The 20,702-nt window shown below is 36.3% G+C and overlaps 2 protein-coding genes across 5 annotated transcripts; one reads left to right on the plus strand and one right to left on the minus strand.

Annotated features, from left to right (window-relative positions):
* Positions 1-512: 512 nt before the first annotated feature.
* LOC106173137 (acetylcholine receptor subunit alpha-type acr-16) lies at positions 513-10,755 on the plus strand. Of its 4 annotated transcripts, XM_013554144.2 has the most exons (9): positions 513-628; positions 1,700-1,831; positions 3,828-3,890; positions 4,642-4,784; positions 5,614-5,658; positions 6,373-6,417; positions 7,612-7,721; positions 7,982-8,529; positions 9,880-10,755. In XM_013554144.2, exons 2-9 carry the CDS (start codon positions 1,741-1,743, stop codon positions 10,464-10,466), a joined length of 1,632 nt encoding a protein of 543 aa, XP_013409598.1. In that variant the 5' UTR covers positions 513-628; positions 1,700-1,740; the 3' UTR covers positions 10,467-10,755. The 4 variants fall into 4 exon arrangements, with proteins under 4 accessions (XP_013409598.1, XP_013409594.1, XP_013409593.1 ...); XM_013554140.3 differs by lacking the exons at positions 513-628; positions 6,373-6,417 and having other exon boundaries at positions 1,043-1,831; XM_013554139.3 differs by lacking the exons at positions 513-628; positions 5,614-5,658 and having other exon boundaries at positions 1,049-1,831.
* Positions 10,756-14,109: 3,354 nt separating this feature from the next.
* On the minus strand, positions 14,110-18,802 carry LOC106173164 (sulfotransferase 1A2). The gene is made up of 5 exons (XM_087000339.1): positions 18,384-18,802; positions 17,302-17,412; positions 15,129-15,247; positions 14,759-14,888; positions 14,110-14,616 (listed from the first exon to the last, which is right to left on the minus strand). Exons 1-5 carry the CDS (start codon positions 18,562-18,564, stop codon positions 14,423-14,425), a joined length of 735 nt encoding a protein of 244 aa, XP_086856465.1. The 5' UTR covers positions 18,565-18,802; the 3' UTR covers positions 14,110-14,422.
* Between the last annotated feature and the right edge of the window lie 1,900 nt (positions 18,803-20,702).

Here is a 20,702-nt window from a genome sequence, read left to right on the forward strand (position 1 = left end):
GCACGGTCTATAGGATTACAAATGTTTCTTTGTCTGTCATTGATTTTACATAATTCCATTGGACCAGTTAAAGGTGTGAACGTTTGCAAGAAGGCCGTGAGGGCGTCGACCGCGCCTAGACGTGCAGCAGTATATTTTTTCAATTTCAATTTTGTGCCTGTTACTGTTTTTTTTTAAATTGTTCTCGCCGATTATCTTCTGAATGCTGGTTTTGCACTACCCGAAAGATTTAATTTTACTTGAATAATAGCGACAGCACCATATTATTTGAAAAGTCTCTGTCATGTTGATAAAAATTTCTGCTATTTTAAGTTCAAATCAAAAATTGCAATGATACATGTAAACCGTTCACTTAACTACTGTCCTGTGTTCCTTATTACTGTGAGAAATCGTGTGCGACCGATAAACCAATAAAACACCTTGATACCATACGCAACAGTCTGCCATGCAATGGTCGATAGAGGTTTGATGTAAAAGAACACCATGTGCCGACTTCTCAAAATAAACAAATAAAGCAATTGACGTCCAACCGTGAACCTGCGTTTTGAGCGACCTAGTCATAATTTCGATTATCTCTTTCGGCAGATCTCCCTCCAGTTATGTTCTTGTTCAGGAAAAAATACAGATGGTAAGTATTGAAAATCAATGCAATGCTGATAGGGAAGCATTTTCGACAACCCTTGCTCTTTCACTGAAGGAAAGATCAGTGAAGTATGCGGAAGCCTTTCCTTAAGTTTAGATAAAAATCTTGTAGTAAAAAGGATCATGAAATACACAACAATTGTCGATAAAACATGAATAATTTTTTCTTAGCAATAAGAATAATAAAAAGTTGTATTACGGCAATTGCCGAGATTACTGCAGTCACGTCGGCTGGGATGTAAAGAGAAATGTGCTACAAGCACTTTCCAATAAATTTCGATAGTAAAGTAATTGATTGAAATATTTAATTCAATTAGGATCCATAGCTGGGTGTCAGTTGGCATTTAGACGGTTATGCAAACCCTGGAAAATGTCTTAATTGGCTTAGGTGCCGCGGATATAAATGCATTATGATAGGACAGACGTGATGCTTTCTGAGGGGAACCAGTGTCTTGTCATATTGACATAATGTTAAAAGCAACAGACAGGTCAATACACTTACAAGCACCATACTATACTTCAATTAACGAAAGTTGTTCACCTTCCCACGGAGAGAATCCACTTATAAAGTCTTTTTTAACACATCCAGAGGGCGGAAGATTTTTAAGTTGCACTTCAGAAGAGCAAATTCAAGACGAATGGAATCTTAATTTGTCATGAACTTGAGTTGGTGGACGCATTGTTCTAATTACATCCGAGGCATGCGCGGGTTTACGCCAAGCGTCAGCTGACGTCTATCTGTGAACATTACTTATCTGCACTTCAACAGTGCAAAGGCTTTTTCCGCTCTTGTACGGCAGACAGGATAAAACAAGAAGGATAGCGGTCTCATGGATGAGTTAACCCGTATTCCATTTAATGTGGCAAAATGTTTTATCAATTAGGTAATCTGACGTGTCCTGATGATAATGCACCTGAGCCACTTTTGTCGCGAAAAGGAAACTGGTTTTCAATCGCATCTGTATTAAGAAGCCTTTATGTAAGTCTCTTCAGTTGATTTAGATGTAAGAAGGCTTCGATCTTGACGTTATTTTAAAAGACAATTACGTGATTTCAGCAAACTGACTTGGTTAAGTGTCTCCAGCTAAGGTTGCCGTAATGTTACACATCTGGATTGTCTACTGCCTTTTCGGTTGCCTTTTTGGTACTGTTACAGTGACTGGCGAGGAAACGAAACCTGCCGCAAAAGGTAAGTAGGTCTCCCCACAGCAGCATAAAACCAAGAAAAATAATATTTTGCAGATTATTTTTAATGGCTAAAAGACAATATTTGGAATTAGGATTATACATTGACAGGCTTGCAAATAAAGTTTATGAATTATTGTCATCAGAACCTGCGTTATATACTACATGTATTAAGCATGGGTTACTGATCACATCATGGGTAATTTCGTTATTGACTAATTTTCCTAATATCTGTATTAATCTTTCGTATGTTATGTATGAAACGCAAAAATTCTTTCGGCATAAGCTGTATGTAAAAGTTTGATCGAAAGTCATTGTATGATGTTTATTGATTGTCACTTGTGGGACTACTTCTTGTTCGTTTCTTTAAAAAAGTTTGAATGCCTAAAGTCACCCGAAGGTACATTCTCATTGGCAACTGTAATTCGCAATGCCAAATTATTCGATCTACCTTAAAAGAAAAGAAATTGTTTTTGCTTTTGGTGTGTTTATTCATAACTTCATAACGTTTTTTCTGTACATGTTAATGCGTGCAGTCTTGTACCATAGATCTGGTATGTGTTTTCCCTCCCTTAATGCGATGTCAACCATATCCAATAGTGTCCCTGACCCATAACTACTTCTTCCTTTAATGGCAGTTTTGTGATTAATCAATTACCATAACCTAGATGACTTAGTCAGTGCCCTAGACTGTGCCAGTATTGTTAAATACAACGTCTGTGGCACTGAGTTACTTTTTAGAAGAGAAGCTCTAGCTTTAACACATTTCGGGCATTACCCCAGTAGTTGAGATTCTTCATGTTGCATTGTCCTCTCACAAGAAGTACTGCTTGTCTTTTTATAAGACTTATTGTGGCTAAAAGTACTAAAATGTCATTATTGAAGTTAGGTCATGTTATCTCTCAGGCTAAAAAATTTCATACTGTTATAGAGAGTTGAGCCAATTAACGGTCGATCAATTGTCGGATACATGTACTTCATCTGTTTTTACACAACTGAAGTAATAATTACATTACATTAAAAAAGTGATTTCAACAATAATTGCGTACACTCAGTAGGAGGAACAAAAGATTCACACTTATTTATTAGATTAAGTACGTGTGCCTCTTTGTCAAATGACATGTGTGTGAGTGAGAGAGTACGCGTGTGCTACTTCAATAAATGATAGCAAATACAATGAAAAATTACAATGCGCAACATCTGCTGAAACGGTTTTCAGGATTTTGCGTCGATTTGTTTAATATGTTTTGGTAGAATAAAATGTGAAATGAACATTGACTAAAGATTGCCAGCTGTATTCTGTCAGTTAATTTCTGTGTTTATGGTATATTAAGCTTCTTTTTTGTTTACCTCTGAATTACCATACTGAAAGACGAATATTAAAGGATATGCGGATATCTTTCACAACAAGCAGGCCATGTTGTTTATGCTGCTATTTGAGTCCCCGAAAAGTCAATTTCGATCAATGTAAACAACATCCCAAGGCCTCATTATCGGGTACCTTTCGATGATACAGCTAAATAAATATAGGCAGATTTAATGAGGCATCACTTTCTAATGAGTTGGTGTTTCTGTGGGAATAAACCCACAGAATAACGATAATTCGAAATGGACAGCAGATGTCTTACATTATGTCAATTTGTGCCAATGAGTTTTATAAACAGAAAATGGAACTACACGAAGCGAAGAAATTCAAGTGTAGCCTAACATCTTACATCCATGCCAACATGGAGAAGCTCACCTCTTTCCAGGCCTCGCTCCATGATGTTAACCTTCGGGTATCGAGGCTGGTGGCAGCGGCTGAATTGGTTTATTTTCAACCGTGCCACTAGAACTTTTGGAATTAAGTTAATGCCATCAAAACACTTACTAAGTGTCACAGGCCGTTTTTGCATCACTTTTGTAACAACCTACATTTAAAGCAGTTCTTTTTTCATAAAGCGTGAAATGCGAGAGGACGATATTTTTTACCTTTACTCTAAATTATGGCCATGTTTCAGATTATTTAGTAACTGTAGAGCTAGACGAGGATACCAAGCATTATAAGATGGTACCAGACGAATGTGAGTTCAAAAGCATGCTAGGAGAAAACATTGCGTCATAGTTATGTGAGATACTGTGGAAATATTATAAGACCATTTTCATCTGTCATATTCCTCAAGTAGAGTTGAAATAACAGTATCAGGGCTTTTCCATGAGTTTGAGTTGCATGAACGTACAGCGTTGTGTGGCGCTCATTTATATAATATTCACTTGTACTCAAAATGGCGTGCTGGTTCCTATGATATATAACTGTGTCTGCGTGTGCGTGTGCTTCTATCCAATCCCTAAGAATAAAAAAAGTTTTATCAGAGCATGAGTATTATCTTGCCTATTTATTTCAACATATTCTTGGATCTTTCTCTTTTGCCCATGCTGCATGTTTTCTGAATCTTTTTAGTATTGCCCTTTCTATTCAAACTTTAGCTTCTCTCACGTCTATTTAGAATTACCAATCCAAATAGCCATCAAAATCTTCCTTTATAATTATAATTCTGAGGAGCAGGTTCGCCTGGAGAAAATGATAAATTCGTGGTATAGTACATACCTTTCAGAAAAAGTTACGTTAAATTTTTAAGGTAAGGTACTATGCGAGAAACATTTGGTTTGAGAAACGTTTTTGCGTAAATGGATGAAAATTATTTTAGATCATTTGAAACTTAGGACAGAATTTTTTCTAACCAAGTAGTATGTCGCTGCTAATTTGATTTTAGAATAATGCTCGATGGGTTTTAATGTTTTATTAAAACAAAGAAGCGATGTTTTCAAATGTAGGTGTACCAAACAGAGTAAGTCAGGAAGAGAAGCTAATCAAGGATATGTTTGAGGATTACGACAGTAGATCCAGACCAAAGCTGAATTCATCGGAAAGAGTAGAAGTCAAGGTCAAATTTGTTTTAATGCAGTTGAACAGTCTGGTAAGTGACTATTACTTTGGCACAAATTCATAATTGTGCTGTTTATTATTTTGACTAGAGTGGTGAAGAGATTGCGCCTTTGATTAATAGGTTGTTATTAGAAAAAAATTTAAAGTGTAATTGAAATGTTGAAAATGCATATCAATGTCACTTGTTGTTTCCAATTCTATATTTTTTGTGCATCCAGTTGCTAAATTCAAATTCAAATACATGGAATTGCTCAAATGTTATATTATTTTCATAATGGTCATGAATAAAATGTGATCTAGATGATAGATGGGCAGCTGTAATTGATAATATAAATCAGTTTATTTGTTAATTTTTGTTTCGGAGTGATATTTTCTTATGTTTTTATTTTGGCTTATAAGGTGAATTTATGTCAGCATTCATTTTTTTTTTTTTTTTTTTGCAGTTTCATGTACTGTTTTTGTTCCAGCACACTTCGTAAATTTGGGTGCGTTTCTAACCTTTTATGTATAACTCCATGGTTTTATGTTTGATCACTTGTTGAGCTTAATGCGTTCTGCTATCGTACTAAATAAAGCTTGGCATTTTAGTTGTGATGTTTGGCAAAATGTATTTCAAATTTAGTTGACGTCGGTCATTATCCATCTTGCATTCGTCAATTTGATCATTAGTTGTAAAATTCATATGTTATGAAACTAATAGGCCTACTTAGGAAAAAAAACATTATAATTTCAGTAACGCTGCACAAATACGACATATATGTGTTAACATGTATATATCTGCGTCTCAGCAGAAGGCATTAAGCCTCCGTTGGTGATCTTTATTAGAACATTACATGCTTTGACTTCCATTTGGTCTGTAGAATGAGAAGAGCCAGGTGCTTGCGACCTCGGGCTGGATGGAGGTGGTACGTTAGTCCGTAGATGAATGAAAGCTTGTCTCTCTTTGTCTAAACCAATGGACAAATACCACTCTTGAGACGACACAATGAATGAATGAGACATAAACGATGCAGATATTCATTTTTTCAAACGCTCTTTTCCTTTTAGGAATTAAACACTTTAGAATTTTAAAACCAAGAACACTCTGATTATCTGGATGATATATTACCTACTAAAACAGTTATTATTCTAAAAAAGGGAATAATTAAAAGTTCATAAGCAAACAAATAAATACGAGATATGTTAATATGGCGGTTCATACAAGAGTGGTATTTGTTGTACATTTACATTCATTTTTATGTGTTTGTTTTGTGAGAACATTAATTCCACCGGTTTGATAAGGACGAAGAATGTGTGAACGTTATCCATTCTGCGGCCAATTGCATTAAATTTGCATAAAATAATATCTGACATAGTTCAATTTGTTGAAAGGCATTCAACATTCATTTTACATAGTTTTCACATATTCTTCGAACATAATTGCTTCGGTGGTTGGAATGTACTTGTGATAGCATAGTTTTTTGTATGTTTACTTGTGTAGTTTCTTTTTTCACATTTTGATGTTTTAAGTATTCACTCATGAAAATGTGCATGCGTTTAAGCATTCAGTGTACAGTGTCGGAAATTTTGTGCAGTGATTGTGTTTGTTTTGTTTTTTATCTTACAACCTGTGTGATTAGGACGAAAAAATACAGATTTTAGCCACATCGGGCTGGATGGAAGTGGTATGTCTAATTTTCTCTCGCATACGAAACTCCCGAATACATAACAATAATAATTTAACAGTAGCATAATGGCCTTAAATCAGATTTGTATGAAATTGAATATATTTTAATTCGCAAGTTTAATAATCTTCAATTCAGTTAAAGTCTGAGTCAGTCCCATTAGATGTTACATTAAAGCCGTAGGACACGCAAATTAATTCGAACAGCAGGCCTACTTTGGGCTCACAGATGTACAGTGTCATCTCTGTAGTTAAAATGGTTGACCACGTTTGTAAAGTGTATTCCCGTTGGTGGTCTCCAGTGAGAATATAGTATTGGTAAAAAAGAACCTTGGGATGCACTTCAGCTCAGTGAAGTACCTTTTATTGATCAGCTATTGATAAATCATTCATTTTGTAAATCCATAGAGAAGAAAATTTCTTCGGGCGATTTTGTTAAAAAGTAAGAGTTTAATCTTAAACAGGGGGTTTCCTACATGTACTAGAGGGGACAGATTTAATAAATGCAATTACTTAGACTTTCACAGCTGCTTTTCGAATAAATCATTGGTAACGTTATTGTTTTGAGGGATTGTAGGTTGTAGGCCTACGGGAATAATTTTGGCAAAGGCGTATTCAGTTCTGTAAGGGGAAGGGACCCTTTATATATACTTTTTAAAAAAATATTCTTTCTTAATTGTGAGCTTCCAAAAGTCTCATACTTGCTTGCTTGACATTATGAACAATGCCTTTTTCTACTTAGGTTCAACCTATTTGATACTTTTATCCTTAATGAATATGTCAAAGGTCCCAACGTGAGCTTCTAATTTAATTGAGAAAACAAATTATTTCATGATGACATAGAATATTTCTCCTGCATAGAAGTGCCAAACATAACACCAATTGCCTTTCAGATGGATTGTCATTACTTTTATGTCTGATTTGGTATATTTCTTTGATTTCCTTTGTGTTTTACTACACTTTGCTTCATTCAACTTCATAAAAACAAATTAATCTTACACATTTGGTGGTATAGGTTTAAGTTTAAATACTCTCAATGGGATTAGACTAAATAGAATTATATATATCGTTAGACTAAATCTATAGAAATATATAAACAAAGATAGCTACCATTTAATAATTGGATTAAAAAATATATATATTAAAATAACTTTGCTGGTAATTTTTTTAAAATTATATATTTATATGTATTTAGGAATGGCAAGATGAGAGATTAACTTGGTCTCCGGAGGATTATGGGAACCTGACATCCGTCGTGGTGTCCTCACAGTTGCTATGGCTACCAGATATAGCCCTTCAAAACAGGTACTAAATAACTTATTCCATTCTATCTGTCATCACTTTTCCATGGTGGCAATGGGTTAGGCACAAGACAAGAGACTGATTCATCCCCATGTCCATTATGAATTGTTATTTTGATTGTTAAATTAAACTTCACTCGACTCTCCTCTATTTTTATTGTCGCAAAATTAGCATGAAAGTTGCCTCTGCACCCTCTGGTATCAAAAATACTCATAAAACATGTTTCAGTCCCTGTGAAAATATATCCTTGCGTTTTCTTACAGTGCTTCCGAAATCTACCATTCCTCATTCCAAGACAGCAAATTCCGAATATCTATTTGGAACACGGGGAACATTTTATGGATACCGGGAGGTAAATTCTTCACAAACTGTGAATTAGACATCACTTATTTCCCCTTTGACGACCAGAAGTGCATGTTGCATTTCACAAACTGGGCATACACAGGATTACAAGTCAACCTAACCAATTCTGTATCCGTCATTCCCCTCGATAACTACAAACTTAATGGAGAGTGGGACATAGTGAAGACCAAGGCCACGAGAGAGGATGTCTTTTTCTACTGCTGCCCAGAGGTGCCATACCCCGCCGTGTATTTTACCATCTATATGAGACGCAAGTTCCTGTATCACCTGACAAACATAGTGACCCCCTGCCTTATGCTGTCTATACTGGTGGCGGTAGTGTTTTGTTTACCCCCAGATGACGGTGAGAAGATTGCACTGGGCATTACTGTGCTCCTGTCATTCTCAGTCTTCTTGTTGTTGATTGCAGAAAGCATGCCTAGGATATCCGAGTCCGTACCAGTAATCAGTAAGTTGATTTGATACAGAATTCTTTTGAATTTGAGTAACAGAGTAAATATGTTGGGTGCTACAAGGTTAAGGGCATCTTCAGGTTGAGTCAAGTGCGGTTCAGCACCCAATTGCAAACTTCTGTTTGGCAGTCTAGGTATTGCTGTAAGTTTCAGATCTTTAAAGACGCCCGCCCTTACAATGATCTTATTTAATTTAAACTTCAGCCCTATTCGGTTTCAAAAGTATTTATTTGACTTGCAGTTGAGTCAAGTTTCACTTTGTAAAGGCAGTTAAAACACAGCAGCATTTACAAAAACTTATTATAGTAAACAAATGAATATATGAACAGATTTTGAAAATCCGCTCAACAAATCTATTTGTAATTGCCTTTTTCAAATTTTCAAAACCGCCTTTTCTACCATTGATCCCCGTAGTCTTGCTTCTTACATGATCTAATTATATGTCCAGTCCCATGATGTGAAATTTGACAAATATCTGTAAGGGTAAATACAGAGCGTCAAGATTACCCTTACAGTCAATATCTAGAAAGACATAATCATATTTAACCATACAGTTCCAACAAATTTAGAATTGGGGTTTGGGGGATTATGGAAAGCAGCAATACAAGCACTAAGTGGTGACTCACCAATTGTTGAAAGAATCGTTTCGCATCCAAGTGTACGTAGCTTTATTTTTCAAATAAACACCGAATAGATGGCATGAGGAATGTGCAAGTTAACTCTTTAAAGCACACAATGAGCGCTAGACTCTATTAAAAAAAAAACTGGAAATTTCAACACTTTTTCCTCATTGAGCAAAATTACAAATTACGATCTATGAGCTTTTTTTTTTAGTTTTAAGTTTCTTATTTTAATTCATTCTCGTAATGAAGGTGGAGACTGGCGAATTTCACTTGTGTCACGTGTGTGAGATTAAAAATTAAGAGCACAAAAACGGATGTACATATCGTCATTTTCTCAACTGTTCTGGAAAGGGCATATATCTTGGTGATAAAGGGAAAAAACTGCTGAAATTCAAAAGAAAATTATGCATTTATTCATTTGGTACATAAAGACCTTTTTTCCATAAGGAGCTTTTACTGAAACCACAGCTCACCTTCTGGGAATCTGCTCCTTTATTTCAGTGTTGAGAACTTAAATTTTTTCTTAACAAACCGGTGTAACGTGACAGAGAGTCCCCCATTGACAGAGAAGTCCGCTTCCCATTCATTTGTACAGGCTACCCTTAACCTTTTTAACTAAATGGAGTGCGGACTTCCTGTTACACGGACCCTCAGTTTCGTTACACCGGCACTCTTCGAATGATAACTATAAAATACTTGCACCATGATTCTTTATCTCCCTAGGTATTTATTTAACAATCTTCATGGCAATGACCACAGTGTGCATCTTCTGGACGGTCTTGGTCCTGAATCTCCATCACCGCACCACTGTAACACCAGTGCCCAAATGGTTGCGAGTGATCCTCTTCAACTGCCTGGCCCGCATGTTGTGCATGAGGAGTGCAGTTCCCGACTACGAGAAGAAGCACCATCCCGAGGAAAACAGCGTCAACAACGACGAACAGTTGACGCGATTAACGCGCTCTGATCACGTCGGAATGCGCCTTAGCAAACGGGGGCGAGGATCGTTCACAGGGGACATGTCTCCTTGTCGATGTATCACCACAAATCATAACGGAGAAGCGAATAAGGACTTAGAGAAATCGTACTCAAACCGATTACTTGAGGAGGTAGTTGATCACCTACGCTGCGTGACTGAGAAGAGAATGGAGGAGGAGGAAATAGAGTCGCAACGGGCAGAGTGGCGCGCTGCAGCGAGCATTGTGGATCGTTTCTTCTTCTTGCTGTCCCTTGCTATCATCATTGTTTCTTCAATTGTAGTTCTAGTGTGCATGCCTATGTCGAAGAAGGATATCACCAGTATAGATTAATATGTTTTGAAAAGGACGAAGAATTATAAAGGCAAGCTATTTAAAAGGATAATGTAACATGAAGTGTGTTAAACATACGCATGTGCAAGATATTGCATTTAAACGAGGATGAGGGGAAAAGTCTATGTTGTCATGATAGCAGCTAAACAAGAACTTTGAGTGTATACTCCATTTTTTAATATTAACTATTAATTGACAGAATAAAAAGTGAAGAGTTTGGTATGATAACTTTAATTCTGATGTAAAAGTAACGTTTCGTAATAATAAAAAACCTTGTAGAGCCACGTTATATTATGCAATGCAGTGTGTCTAATTATTCACAAAAATGGGAACTCAAAAGTTTTACAGAATATGTTTTAGGGCACCATTTTCCTTTCTTTTATTCGTACTTTTTAGACTGACTATCCTTTCAAAATTCCGTTGAAAGGCGACATAAAAATTAGAGATGTATATGGAAAAAATCTGTGTATGATTTTGATTTTGTTTCAGGTTGATATGCCAGATAGCATCTCAAACTTGCATTTGAATAATTTAACAGATAATTTTATTAAGTGATCGTGGTTAGTCACTAATAGAAAAGACTGATAAACCGAAGAAGAGCCACATCAGCGGTGAAACTGTGTTGAATAAACTTCCGATACTTTTTGTCTTTCACATATATTTCAAGGAAAAGTACATATACAGTATATGTACATGAAGCGGGAGAATTCACCAGATTTTATGGCTTCCACGTCTGTTTTTCATTTCTCAGAATCTTATTTTTACAGAGCAACATTGTGAGCATGTAGAATGCTTGCATTCTCTGCTTGATTTTGAAACTTTTTAAAATAGCGTCCTCTGAAAATGGCGTCATCAAAGGGTGATAATTTCACACACAGAAGAGAAAAACTGAGAGTTAATAAGGAAGACCCAGCATATATTTTGTTTCGGATCAAGAGCTTCCGTGACAATGCGATAGCGATTACCTGTCTCAGTGTGACAGTTGAGCCTCAGCAAACAGCGATCGCCACAATTGAACTATAATGTACCTCTTTCTGACTAAAAATCACCATCCAATGGACATATGAACAAAACTTTGGGATTATTTGAACTGCGACACATTTCTCTCGCCTAAGTGACTTTCTTCTTTACTATACAAGCTAACAATGTGATCGTTTCTTATTGGACATTTTGGATCATCTCGCGAAACATTATTGTTGTTTATCGTATTTCATTTATCGATTTGAGCCCATTACGTTTTATACTAACACATTTTATCACTTTATCACCACTATCAACAAGGTATGAGGCTGGCAACATTTCTGTCATGGAACCTTTTGGTCTCTTTCGCGCTTTTCCCTCCTGTCATCATACTCATCGCCTATTACACTATGTATACTAGTACAAATATTCTCCCTCGCTTTCCCTTGACTCTCCTTTCTTTCCTTTGTGGGGCGTCCACCAACAAACGTCTACCATTAAATGTTTAATTTGCGTTATATTTACACTTTTCATTTGAAGTAAATTATTTTCCTCTATACTTTTGTATGTATTTTGTGTTGTATATATATACATTTTATATTAAACATCTTATTTGGCTCTCCATAATAGATATTGTAAACTGCCGACCTGCCTCTAGTTTTCTCCCTTGTCACCACTACTTTGCACAGACTGGCCAATACAAGGAGATAATAAAGAAAGTAATAAACGTTTTAATAGATGATATCATCAACGCAGGCATAAGAGCTCTGCCACCCGGGGTCTCCGGCCACGTTACTTGCTCTTAATTTGGTGCTCCTGGGTATCTACAATGTGCCTTAAAAAGATTCAGAAATACTACTCATGTGAAATAAATGCTCAAAGGCTCACTAAAGCACAATTTTGCACGAACAAATGAAACCAAATACAGGAGTTGATACGAAAATTGTCAATATCGAATCTGAAAAAACTTAAAATTACGATAATGAATATAAAGGAGTTGAGATTGTAGATAATAATTATGTTGAAGAGCAAAAGGGTGGCATTCCCTAAAATGAAATTCGCCATCGCCAAACTATGTGTTTTCATGTACAATAGCTTCCAGCAAACAAGCATAAAAAGCGAAAAAAATAAAAAAGACTCTGTAAGGGACGAGGCGGTGCACTTTGTTACCCTCTACCAGGGCCACAGGTTAAATTTTACTATATATATCACATGTCACAGATATTTATCGCGTTGGAGAAGAGTACACATATTTTCCGCGGGCCTGTAATTGGGTAACCCCTAGTGATGTCGCGTGACCGTAGCCATATCATGTGACCCTAGGCCATATTTTAATATCGTAAGTATAGAAGATGAGCCATATTTCTATATTGTAATTAAGGTAGACGCGTTCATGTACCACGACCATTCTAGTATACCGCACTTCCCTCATTAATGCACCAAAGGTTCAATATGAATTACGAATGTAGGCCTGCTGACCTAGGTCATCAACTTTTGACAAGTGCTGGGGCATACAACCGAGTTTGAATACACGCGAACACTGAAATTGTAAGCACGATCTGTAGAAGTAGTGACACTGACATGCAAGCCCCAGGCTAAGGTTTCTGCACTCTTTATCTCAACAGAGTGTGTTTTTATAATTTCTAGCATGGGAAGCATTCTAAGAAATGTACTAAAGGTTGAGATGAAGAGATAAGACTCTTTTTCATGGGATATCTGTTGAGATATCGCACATAATCTGATGTCAACCGAAATAATAATAATAATAATAATAATAATAATAATAATAATTATTATTATCATTATTATAATAATAAAATATAAAATCGCAACCCAAAGTTTGAAGTCGTACAATATCAAAAGATATTATTTGTACTTTAATGGTGAGTAGAGTTATATAAGAGATTAAAAACCTTAATCATTTCTAATGAAAGGGACTAATGAGATTAAAAGACAATGATTTTTTAAAGTAAATCTTAAAACGTTCTTGCCCTTTGATATTATAACTTTGGTGTTTTCTCTTAAAGGCCTTGCAGGTGTATCTTTGAAAGGGAACCAGAGGTAGACCATATTCGGTCCTCAACGTCTAGTTTTACAAAGCAAGGCTTCAGCATTTATGGAAACGAAGAATCAATGGTCAGTCCACCCTGCCAGTGTCGAGCACACCCCTTCTCCCGTTGCATAATAATTGCTAGTTAAATGTTATAACGTTAAATGAATTATATGTATATACGTTTTGAATTTCTAATACCAATATTTTTATATTCGTCAGCAAACTGATGAGAAGTGCATCTGCTTGTTTTAGGTAGGTTCTCAGTGGTAGCCTAATCCCAAATAAAGTTCGGCGCCTTCCATATTCATCTGATAGGCCTTGTCAAACAGTTCGTTCTGGTGCACTGTAAAGTAGTTCTTCCAGTCTCCAACTTCGCCTGGAGCAGACAATTAATATACCCACTGAGTTACGAAATTTTAATAGCAATAATCTAGAATTCAGTTAGATCTTCACCTAGACACCCAGTGCTAAAAGTGATGGTTTATTACCGTGAAATACTCCATTAGAACGAAAATTGAATTAGATATTTATCACGAAATGAACAGATGGTATTTTCACTACCTTTTTATGTATTCAAACGCATTTTCTTCATCACTTCTAATGTTAAATAAGAAATAATCAATAATGTGATAGTAATATCTTAGCTTATCATTTATGTCTTTGTCTGTGATTATTGATTATTTCTTATTGATATGAAGAAATTACAAAAATGACAATGAAAGCATTTTCAAAGGGATAGGACTAACGTTCAATCGGAAAAAAGTTTTTGAAATAAAAATGTGAAGAACAGTGTAGGGTTGGATGGTTGAGATTTACACGTGGGCCATTTTGAAGTAAGTAATCACGTCAATTATGATGGATGCACACATCAGTACTGGAAAACGTTACACTAACGCTAGACTGAAGTACAGAAATGATTAAAATAAGCGTCACTTCTTAAATTTTACGAAACCATCACATACGCAGTGCCTTGTCTTTGAAAATGCATGATATTATTCAATTGCTTACCCTTAATTAAAGCGTTATAAACCTTCTTTACCTGAACCATGTCTTCATATTTCACGCACAAAATATCTCTGTTCTGCTGCAGGAACTGAATCCAGTCAAGCACATAGTCAAACCACGATCCAAATACAACTGAATGTACAAAAAGCAGTTTTACGTAAATGCAAATGGTAAAGAGACAGAGATCGAGATTGGGAGAGGTCAGTCTGATGCATTATTCAAGTTTCTGTAGCTGTTCAAAAATCTGCCAATTGTAAAAACGCACACGCATTACCTTCCCCGTTCAAAAACCACTGAAAGAACTGCGCCCATGTTCCTTCATACAAGCCCAGGTTTCGGTTCATTCTGTGAAAGTGGTACATGCTGACAGCTATGTCCTTCGGATTCCGAATCAGAAATATCACCTGCGAGAAGCAAAAGCGCTGTTAGTCATGTATATTAGTGAATTTTGTATGGAAGTTGAAGGGTCGGAGGCGAAATTGCCAGATATTTCTAAAAGTCTGGACAGCTCTCTATAGCTATATTAAATGTTAACGTTGACCATCGTTATCATACCTTACCTTTCGTTGGTCATATCCCGTGGTAAGCTGTTAAAAAGCGGCTGTATCGAAGCTATTTTTTTACTTTAAACAGTATAATATTACCTTGCCCTTGCGCTCTTTCGTCACCCCGTGCGGTAATAAGCTGGCTCGCAAATGTGTACCCATTATTCTGGGTCCGTTTCTTGGTAGGTTGGTCAAGTTTGTCAGCGAATCACCCATGACTTGATATTTTGAACAAAGAAAATTACAATTAAGAAATACACTTATGGAAATTCCTTTCAGTGTTTACTTTCCGCGTTTGAAAATGTCCCAAATTCATATCCTGCAAAGGTACTTATCTTTTCCAATTTAGACCAAAAAAGCAAAACAAAACAAAAAATCTTCAAGCAAAAGCACCTTATGTCGATATTTCATTCTAAAAATATACATGGCAGTCTAAGTGACTAACGAGAAATTTTTGAGTAAAGAATTTTTTACTAAAGAATTTTGTTTACCAGAAATGGCATTAAACATCGAATCCAAGTTCAGGGATGGATCGAGCAATGCTTTGTGCTTAGGAAAGAATTCCTTTTTTTCTATGAAAATTCAATTTTTGTGGGAAAATCACATAAAAGAGGTATCATTGCGTCATACAGGGTTACTACTTAATATAGAATATTTTTTATCATTGTTATTTTTGAGTGCTGATTATAAATCTTTTGGCTTAATTCATCAAAAAAAGTATGTCATTGAGTGATAAAAATATCCAGTCTTCTATTGTGAGATATTTTGGTCAATAATATCAAATCTGACATAAGATGTCATTCAAAAGAAAAGAACACCCCCAGAAAACCATATCAACAGTTTGATGTCAGTATTATTTTAAGCTAAGATATTAAAGAAAATGATAGCCTCCGGACAGTGATATATTACACAGTCAAAGAACACATTGCAGTAAATCATGAAAAGTCATCAATAGCGGGTATCACCTCCAGCAGCCGCTTGCAGCGCCCTCATCCTACATGGCATACCCTGTGACAAGTTTTTTGGAGTTTGGATGGGGATATCATTCCACGCAGTGATATTTGCCTGTCGTAGTTCATCACCATTTACCGGCCGATGACCATAGCTATTAATTCTGTGAGTTACTTTCGCCCACAGATTTTCAATTGGGTTCATATCTGGGGAGTTTGCAGGCCAGGGCAGTTGCTGAACCCATTGGTTTCGAAGAAAAACAGTGATTCTGCGGTCCCGATGTGTGATTGCGCAGTCGTCTTGATACACAAAGTTGTTCCTGAAGATGACTCTTACAAATCGAAGCATTGTTTGCTGTAGAATGTCTCTGTAGGAACCCTGGTTGAGGTTGCCTCCTAAAAATACCAACTGGTTCTGGTTACCGGTATGAAATGCTCCAAAAAGAGAGCAAGAATCCCATAGTAAGCTGCGTTGCTTAGCTGTCGAACCATATCTTCACTAAGGTACCTGTCAAGTTTCAGAGCGATCCCTTTGTTGCTTCTCTAAACACACTCCAAAGATTGACCGAACCCATGCGTTTTTATACAAGGGCAGAAATTGCCGAAAAGACCACCCCTCACATTTCTGACCACAGAACATGCAACTGCATGCATCAATTGCTTCGAAAATTGTGTGGTAATTAGGTAACACACCTGTCTACACATGGAGTGACACCTCAGTTTTGGATTTAAAGTAGTTGGAGAGAAAATAAATATTTTGTAGAAAATTTTCTTGCCAAAAAATAACATTCCATATTAAGTAGTAACCCTGTATGCCGCTGCATTGGGAATGCTATTAAAAGTAGCAACCGCAGGTTGATTTTCAACTAGCCTTCCTCGTAATCTATATTTATACTACGTTTATGCCTATAGGCAAATCATTGGCTAAATGCTTCGTGAAAAGGATATTTAGTGCATTTTAGATGGTATCTTTTTTTATGTCCAGCGCCAACTTCGCCCTATTTACCAAATGAAAAGAGAGTGAGAGAGAGAGTGAGAGAGCACGTGGTATATCAAACGGCACGTACACTCATATAATCTTTGATTTCTACCATATCTCCCGCTCTCATTGAGCCGAAATCAACACGTTGTTCAACACGTTGTTTTGCAGACCTCAGAAAAGTGAAATCAACCGAGGGACAGTCGAGGTTGATATCGCTTTTCTGATATTTGCAAAACAACCTACTGGCCGAAAGTAAAAGTCTATAGTTGTTTTTATCAGATCTCAGATTCACGGATATGAGATCCTAATATATATGCTTATTTTATTTAACAGACATTACCTTTTGGAGACACCTCCAAGAATGGGGCTCTCATGAATATGTTCTCTTTCACTCTGTCCGAGTCGTGACCATGAACTATGAGTGATGCGATTTCCTTCAGCCAGTGATTACCTGCACGAAAAAAATCATCGAGTGCGTGGAGGAGCCTATACTTATGGTACAATGATAAGGTGATGTTATTGAAGAAAAGCCACGAGAATAGGTAGACCGAATATTCAGCCTAAAGTACCCCCATAATCGTTCTACTCCTCTTCTTCAGTGCTAGAGTTTCTAACACTATAGGAAATGTAAAAGACTTAATTTAGGGTAGGGTAAATCACGAAAATTCTATAACAGGTGCTTTTTCCAAGCGAACTTTGATGCTGAACACAAATATGACAACTATTTATTTCTACAACTTTTTAGGTCGGTATTTACCAATCTATAGGATTGTTGTGAAAAAAAGGCACAATTGTCAAATATGTGTTTGGCATCAATTTCTGTCACACCCGTTAATCAAAACATTTGAAATTCATCCAACCCTATTTAACACGAGTACATGTACATGTTCTATATATAGGCACACACGGTTTGTCTGCCTTTCCAAAAATGGTGGATTTACCAACCTAAATAATCCATGTACTTGTAGCTCAAATTTTTCACCAGAAACGGACTTTTTGGTCCATTTTGCCTACAAAAACACTTGTTCCTCCAGAACTTTCCAAAAAAGTTCTTTTTTACCCTACCCTACTTAGATAGGTATGCTAGAGGCTGATTATACGGTCAAGTGCAATCTCTGCGCGAGGAACCATACTCGGAACAAAAGTCTCAAGGAATCTCAAACATGGCCAAAGTGTTTCAGTAGTTCACATAAATAACAATAGATGTTATTACCAAAGACAAAATATAACGAATGATGATAGATAAAAATGAAATAATCAATTAAAAAGTAGGTACATAATACATACATGTATCTATACATGACATAAATATTTAAGTACCTGAAAAGACTGGTGGTCCAAGATACCATTTTTAACTGAAATGACGTAGTCTAGATCAAAAGAACTAAAAAAAACATGAATGCAGGAGACAGCCGCACCTACCTGATTTCATGTACCCACAAACCAGAATATCATCAGCTCTAACTTCGAAGTTTGGAACTCTTTCCAACCTTTCAGCAGGCACATGATGTCCCGGGAAGGGAATGCCTTTGTATACATGGTATTCATCTCCTATCACGTCCGAGTAGCTTTCGTAAACTCGCTTTGCGTTGTTATCTTCCATTGTAAGTGCACAGCAAACAACAGATCTAAAGAATAACACCTTTGTCGTGTCCGTCAGGTGTCACGAGATAAGATTCCTGCGACCAAAGGCGAGAATAGACCAAAAATATCGTTTTAGCAGTCTTAAGCCCTGTGTAAACGGAATTTAGGTTTCAATTGCTGGGTTGGTGTAAACGCAAAAAGGTTCTAAATGCAAAGCGCGGCCGAACTGAAAGTTACCAAAATTTTGTGATCACCAGGTCGAAGGGATGAAACGGTTGGTTTTGAATGTGGCGCCATCTACATGTAGCTGATTTCATTTTAGATTACACAGCACCCAGTGGTTCGTTTCAAGGGTAGGACCTATATTCAACTTGCGGCATTGTACATATGTGTGTATGCACGTGTGTGTATAGGACCTTAAACTTGTCAAATGTGTTTCCTACAAACCTTAAGTCGTATCAAAAGTTCGCAATAAAGAAAAAATCTGCTTTTGTCTTCTGTCATTCGGTTTTTCAGGCCCGTAGCCAGCAATTTCAAAAGGGGGGTTCGTTTTCTGAAAAAGTGGACCTTTTTCCATAAAATCTTCATGTACCTAGATCAAAGTTTACCCAGAGTGGACCTTTTCCCAGCAAAAGGGGCGGTTCTTTCGAACCCCCCGAACCCCCCCTGGCTACGGGCCTGTTTTTCTTCCTTTAATGATAAAAATTATTTGAAAATTAAAATAAAATTGCTCCCTTTAGCTAGGAATTGCGATGTATTATCCAAGAATCAACCCTCTTTGGGTGCCAGTAAAACGCCATCTTTTTTAAAAAGTTGTCAATGGGATTTCAGACTTGGTAAATTTGAAGAAGTCATGACCTATTGTGTTATTACCTCATGAAATTTGATGTGATAACACCATTAATTAAAAAAAGATACATATGATGTTGTAAAATTATCAATGCGCGTCGCCCTTGTTAATTTGAAAACTTTGAAAATTTCCATTAACGATATGTATTTTCTTTATAAAAAAGTTTCATCCAAGACCAATAACCAATCAGTATACAAACATTTTCTGAGACACAAATCTTTAAAATCGTGGCCTCAGTCGTTAAACAAAAATTTGACCACAAACAAACAAACAAACAAACAAACGAACGAGCAGACCAATATACATGCAAGTTTTATTTCGCCAGTAATAAACATATAAATTTTTTCTTGTGTAACACGTATTTGATCTAGACCAAATTATAAAATATTTTGTGCTTATTGTTTTTTGAAAAGGCTATTATTGTTATTCTTATAAAGCCTTTCTTGGTTTTAAAAGAAAAACAGGAGTAATTTTTTTTCTTGAAATAGCATAACTTATCAAGTGATATTTTCTACCCTAAGACATTGGTGGCACTTAACCTCTACGAATGAAACAGTTTTTAATATTTAATTGCTTTAAAAATGTAATTCTCAATGTAAGAAAATGATATCAGTGGTCATGAAAACTATTCACATCAAAGAAAGCACTAACTGCTTAATATGTCCCATTGAGTTTTTTCGAAACTAGCCAAGCGTTAGTGGTGAAACATCTTTCTCTCCTTTCTTTTACCGGCGTCATAAAAGAGTTCCCTCATTAGAGAAAAACTGATTCCTTATGAGGATGACGCAGTTGATACTTACTTCTCATTAGGCTATGAACTGTGATTTTCCGCATTGCAACAGTTGTTTCTTTGAATACGGTCGAGTGCAACATGGAGGCCATGGATAAAGAAAACAATATTACACTTGAAATACAGTCCAGGCACGATTTGAATGTTATACACGTCTGTTGTCTCTAGGAGAACTTGTTGCTACAGACATTTTTATTCCATACACTAGGAAAATATATTGAATGATCGTCTAATGTATTGATTCTATTAAGTAAACATCATATACAGATGTTTACATAAACCTCACCATTTATATGGAAAATACTGTTAATCTGGGAACTTAAAAAAAAGCGCCTGTTATACCATAATATTCATGGGGATTCGGGTTACGCAAAAGGAAAAGTAGGCCTACCTAAAGGTAAAGTAAGTGATTTTTGGTGTCAAATCAAAAAGAGCTTTGCTATTTGATCAGGTTACGGCAAAACTTAAGAAGATTATATGAGCATGTACACCGACATCCTATCAATATTCTTGGCTT

The sequence above is a fragment of the Lingula anatina genome, chromosome 1 (genome assembly GCF_051362555.1).
Source record: "Lingula anatina isolate TDL-2025a chromosome 1, LinAna3.0, whole genome shotgun sequence".
Taxonomy (NCBI): domain Eukaryota; kingdom Metazoa; phylum Brachiopoda; class Lingulata; order Lingulida; family Lingulidae; genus Lingula; species Lingula anatina.

Excerpts from the sequence above, each read along its gene's own strand:
- LOC106173137 (XM_013554144.2), top strand. The coding sequence starts at position 1,741 with ATGTTACACATCTGGATTGTCTACTGCCTTTTCGGTTGCCTTTTTGGT. Across the intron at positions 1,832-3,827 it reads AACGAAACCTGCCGCAAAAG|ATTATTTAGTAACTGTAGAG; the intron begins GTAAGTAGGTCT and ends GCCATGTTTCAG. Across the intron at positions 6,418-7,611 it reads CATCGGGCTGGATGGAAGTG|GAATGGCAAGATGAGAGATT; the intron begins GTATGTCTAATT and ends ATATGTATTTAG.
- LOC106173164 (XM_087000339.1), bottom strand. The coding sequence starts at position 18,564 with ATGGAAGATAACAACGCAAAGCGAGTTTACGAAAGCTACTCGGACGTG. Across the intron at positions 17,413-18,383 it reads TTGTGGGTACATGAAATCAG|GTAATCACTGGCTGAAGGAA; the intron begins GTAGGTGCGGCT and ends TTTTTCGTGCAG. Across the intron at positions 14,617-14,758 it reads GTGGTTTTTGAACGGGGAAG|TTGTATTTGGATCGTGGTTT; the intron begins GTAATGCGTGTG and ends TTGTACATTCAG.